The 5,290-nt window shown below is 32.9% G+C and overlaps 1 gene segment (V, D, J or C); it reads left to right on the top strand.

Annotated features, from left to right (window-relative positions):
• The first annotated feature begins 2,132 nt into the window (after window positions 1-2,132).
• On the top strand, window positions 2,133-2,643 carry LOC107575210 (T-cell receptor alpha chain V region RL-5-like). The segment is given in 2 exon segments: window positions 2,133-2,172; window positions 2,330-2,643. Coding segments are annotated over 2 exon segments (354 nt in total).
• The last annotated feature ends 2,647 nt before the right edge of the window (window positions 2,644-5,290 follow it).

Below are 5,290 nucleotides of genomic sequence, written 5' to 3'. Positions count from 1 at the left end.
TATATATATTTTTATATTTTCAGTAACTAAATCAGTATTATTTAATAATACATTCATAAACATACATTTTTGCAGAATGTAAGTAAATGTGAGAAATGGCTATTGAACATTTTGCAATACACAAAAGAAACCAGGAGAGGGTGATATTCACTTTATATTTACATTGTTAACTATGTTCATCTGATGGTGCACTGAGTGAGCTCCTCCTCATTATCATTAACAACACCAAGGCTTTGAATAACAGACTCACAGTTTCAGGACTGAATCAAACTGCTTGGATATTACTCTATCAAGACATGAAACTATGGTTGGAAGTGTTGATTTTTGCAATAGTTATTGCTGGTATGATGCTGGTTAATTTATTTTAGATTATTTATTTGATATTTAATTTAATTTGTTTCTATTTATTTATAGTACTATTTGAAACATGATTATCATATATTTGCAGAATGTAGAGCAGAGGATACAGTTGATCAGCCAAATAAACACGTAACTGAAGCTGAAGGAGGATCTGTCACATTACAATGCAAATATACTGCAACTACAACAACAACACCAGAACTCTTCTGGTACATCCAGAGAGCAAATTACATTCCTAAATACATGCTGAGGAAAAACAAATACAATGGAGATCAGGGCACTGAGTTCCAGGAGAGATTTCACTCTGAAGTGTCATCAGATTCAGTTCCACTGACAATCCAGAATCTGCGTGTGTCTGACTCTGCTGTGTACTACTGTGCTCTGATGCCCACAGTGACTGAAAGTCATTCAGCTCTTACACAAAAACCTTAATCAGTGCAGATCTCCATTTTATCAAACAATCATAAATCAATCATCATTTTTCTTCATTCATTGTCACACATGTATATATACAAAAGCTTATTATTATTATTTAATCTATATTTTAAATTAACTAATATAATTTATTTTAAAATAGAATAAATGTTCAATGACAGTCAAGCTTGCTGTGGGTTGGCAGAAAAGGGGGCAGGTCTTGATATCAGCAATCACACCCACATTATTAATATAAAGCATATCAGTTCTTCAGTGCATTCATTAACCTATGATTTATGTACACTTAAAAGTAATTATGGTAGGCTATCATTTATCATTCAAAACATCATAGAAGGACTGCCCACTTTTAAAAACAGTTTAGATCTGAACAATCAACATGGAAAGATATTTTTTGATCCTCATAATCACATCAGGTAAAACTCACGTTTAGCAGTTCTTAGTTCAACATGTTAAGCAGTGCATTCAATTACATACATGTGTAATTCTTAACGTATCCTTTTTAGTTATATTGAAAGGATTGAGGTTGTCTTATTTATATTACTTCCAGGTGTGTTTTCTGACAGTATTGGACCAAATGAAGAGGATAAGGGTATAACCAGGAAAGAAGGAGAAACTGTGACATTGAGCTGCTCATATGATACAAACAAAAATATTTACCTTTACTGGTACAGACAGTATAATAACCGAGAACCTGAGTATTTATTGTATAAAGGTGCTCGATCATTCAGCGGAGCTGTTGATATACGAGATCATTTCAGCCGACTACATCCCAAACATCCACTGAACTCATTATTAAGACTGCAACTCTGTCAGATTCAGCTCTCTATTACTGTGCTCTAAGAGTAAGGGCCCAGTAATACAAAGTGCCTGAGAGGCTTTACAAAAACTCAAACACACAATTCTTGCTTTAAAAGTCAGTAATCAGATGTGTATAATACCACATGTACCCCTGAGAGTAAATAACAGAACACCTGCCGAACAATTTAGGAGAAGAGAAGGGGAGATATGATAATGAACCAGAACAAATTGATGTTTTACAGCAAAATAAATTTGACGTTATAGAAAATTTTTTAATTTTTAATTTAGTTTCACATTCAAATTAAGACAGACAAAAAATCTTAAAGGGGTAATGAAACTAGAAGCATGTGTCAAATGAATTCCTATGAATTGCAAGAACAATGATGTTGGAGGAGTGGTTGGACCTGATGTCATTAGCCACACCCACATTAGTAATAAACAACAGACCAACTCTCTACATATAGTAATTAATCTTGAGTAAAACTCAGTAACGCTGAAAAAAAAATATCCTCAGAACAGATCTGATCAAAAGCATAAACATGGAGAGATATCTACTACTAATTGTCATTACAGTATCAGGTAGAGTAAAATAAAATTTTCATTTTCACATTTTTTAAGTAACAGTAAGCAATACAGAGTAAATATCAAACTATGAAATTACATAGTTTTTGAAATACAAATTTTTAAATGGGCTGGGTTTCAGATGTACTGTTGTGTTTCTCAAATTTATATTCAGGAGTATTTCCTGACAGCATTGGACCAAAAAACAAGGACGCTATAATCAATAAAGAAGGAGAGTCTGTGACACTGAGCTGCTCATACAGTACAATCAGCAATGATGTTTATCTTTACTGGTACAAACAGTATCCCGACACAGAACCTCAGTATTTACTGTGGAAAGGTGCTCGATCATGGAACACTGAAGAAGATATACCAGACCAACGCTTTCAGTCAACTACATCCCAATCATCCACTGAACTCACTATTAAGAGTGTAACTCTGTCAGATTCAGCTCTCTATTACTGTGCTCTAAGAGTAGCAGCCCAGTGATACAAAATGCCTGAGAGGCTTTACAAAAACTCACACAAAGTTGAACAATAGTAATCAAATGTCTCTACACCACATTTATCTCTCATATAACCCACACAGAATAAATACACCACAATATGGTAACACCTGCTTATTTAATGGGAGTGAGAGAGGATCAAAGTAATTAATATTAAGACTAATATTAAAAAATGTATACCTTTATACAGATTTTACAAATTTATTTATACAGAAATAAAATAAATCTAAATAGAGATATTATAAAAACCTAAAATCTAATAAAAATTACAAAAGCACACTGAAATTGAAACGAAAACGGAAAACATAAAAATAAAAACTAATTCAAAATATATTTATAAATATAAATATATATATGAAAAATACTAAAAAACACAAAATATGGGATGGGCTTTAATGGCACAAACCACACCCACAAAACAATACCAGCGGAACACTTTGCTTTCAAGGCAACATTTAAAGTAAGAGTAGTGAATATTCACAAAAACTCAGTGTCATTTTGCACAGTACATAAAAAGACTTCTTTGCTTTTTTTGCGCAGCAACAGTTACAGAATGTCTACTTGGATCACATTTTTACTCATTCTTTTTTCATTTTCTTTAGGTATGTAATCAGTTCTTCTATAACCCATATTCTCTCTGTCATGACTTTTGAGATATTTTGTATTGATTTTCAGAATGCCGAGGAGAGGATAGTGTTACTCAGCCAACAAAAGTTCAAACTGCTACTGCAGGTGAAACTGTGACTATTGACTGCACATACAAAACCAACGCTTTCCCAATGCTTTACTGGTACCTATACAAAGCAAATCAAGCACCAAAATATATGCTGAAGAGATATGCTGGATCAAGCGATGAGGATGAAGACTTTAAGGAGAGATTTAATGCAAATCTACAAACCTCTTCAACATCAGTTCCACAGCCATCCAAACACAAAATTATCTTAACCAAACAGTTCAACTTTACTACAAAATTAAGCACTGCAATTTTTTCTAGTAATGCATTTATAAGCATAAGTAAATATTAACATCAAATCTATAGGTGGGTTCTCTATTGATTATAAAACACATTCAGCTGTAGATGCACAAATATGCTAATGAAAATACATGTTGACTTCAATTCTTCAACAGGGAGTTTTTCTTTTACATATATTGTGTATATCTAAACGAATAAAAATTGTTCCAACACCTGCTATCACCCATGAGAAAAAAACTAATTGCCCCTTTAAACTTAAAATCTGTTTGTGCCACCTTTAGCAGCAAGAACTTTTGCAAACAAACTTTTCTGATAACTACAGATCATTTATAAATGACTTTTTTAGCTGGTGAAAATACTAGTATTCTAATCATTTTGGTCACCACTATACACACGTGTGTGTTTGCTGTATACATGAATTATTGATCTTGCCTTTCATTTACATCTGGAAGAGAATTTCATTGCATTTTATCATAGAAGAAAAAATGTTAGAAGGTTGAATCCATGCTTGAAAAGCTCCTGTCTCAACATCTCCACAGACCTCTTCCTTTGTGGCTGGTGGTGTTACCCATGAGAAAAAAACTAATTGCCCCTTTAAACTTAAAATCTGTTTGTGCCACCTTTAGCAGCAAGAACTTTTGCAAACAAACTTTTCTGATAACTACAGATCATTTATAAATGACTTTTTTAGCTGGTGAAAATACTAGTATTCTAATCATTTTGGTCACCACTATACACACGTGTGTGTTTGCTGTATACATGAATTATTGATCTTGCCTTTCATTTACATCTGGAAGAGAATTTCATTGCATTTTATCTAGACTACATATTTGCTGTACTTACATCATAGAAGAAAAAATGTAAGAAGGTTGAATCCATGCTTGAAAAGCTCCTGTCTCAACATCTCCACAGACCTCTTCCTTTGTGGCTGGTGGTGTTGTTCTGGACCACCATGTCAACAATGCTTCTGTTCCATTCAAAATAATCTTGATTGTCCACCTGAATGATTTCAAACTTAAATTCTGAATTTTTTGGGGGATATTTACAGTAAATAACAGAAGTTGTCCCAGGAGGACTAAACATCTGTACTATGAACAATCATAGTACAACACTTTATAAGTGTTTTGAAATAGTAACTCCCCTCTAAAGGAGAGGCCATGATTTTTTACATGGTAAATTAGGGTAATTCTGATTTCACCTGAAATTCATCTGCACCTTCTTCCTCTCTCAGTTCTCTCTCAGTTTAGGGCCAATCGAATATATACTATGTTCATTTGATCGAATGACAAATTACAGAGTTTTGTTTGTTGTGTTTGGACAAATGGTTCATAAATGTTTGTGATTTGTGTAAAACCTTTTTTCAGCTATTTTAAAGTATTGGTTGGTTGTATTAACTATTGTGAAAACATTTTGAGCACATTGTTTTGAGAAAATAATTTGCATGATTTGTAATTTATATGAAATGAATGAAAATGTTCAATCTGTTTAGGAAAATTACAAAGTATTCAGATCACTGTGTTAACTGTTTTGAGAACAGTGACCTGAGTTTAGAGATATGTCAAATCGATTGAGAAAAACTGTAATAGAAGACAAAAATGCGTTGTTATAAAGGCTAAATGTAGTGTCATATATCATATCAAACATCAAACATCACAGGT

The sequence above is a fragment of the Sinocyclocheilus grahami genome, unplaced genomic scaffold, assembly GCF_001515645.1.
Source record: "Sinocyclocheilus grahami isolate Dianchi unplaced genomic scaffold, SAMN03320097.WGS_v1.1 scaffold2510.1, whole genome shotgun sequence".
NCBI classification, from domain to species: Eukaryota; Metazoa; Chordata; class Actinopteri; order Cypriniformes; family Cyprinidae; genus Sinocyclocheilus; species Sinocyclocheilus grahami.
Note: the sequence above shows the minus strand (reverse complement) of the source record. Positions and strands in the feature narration are given on the sequence as shown.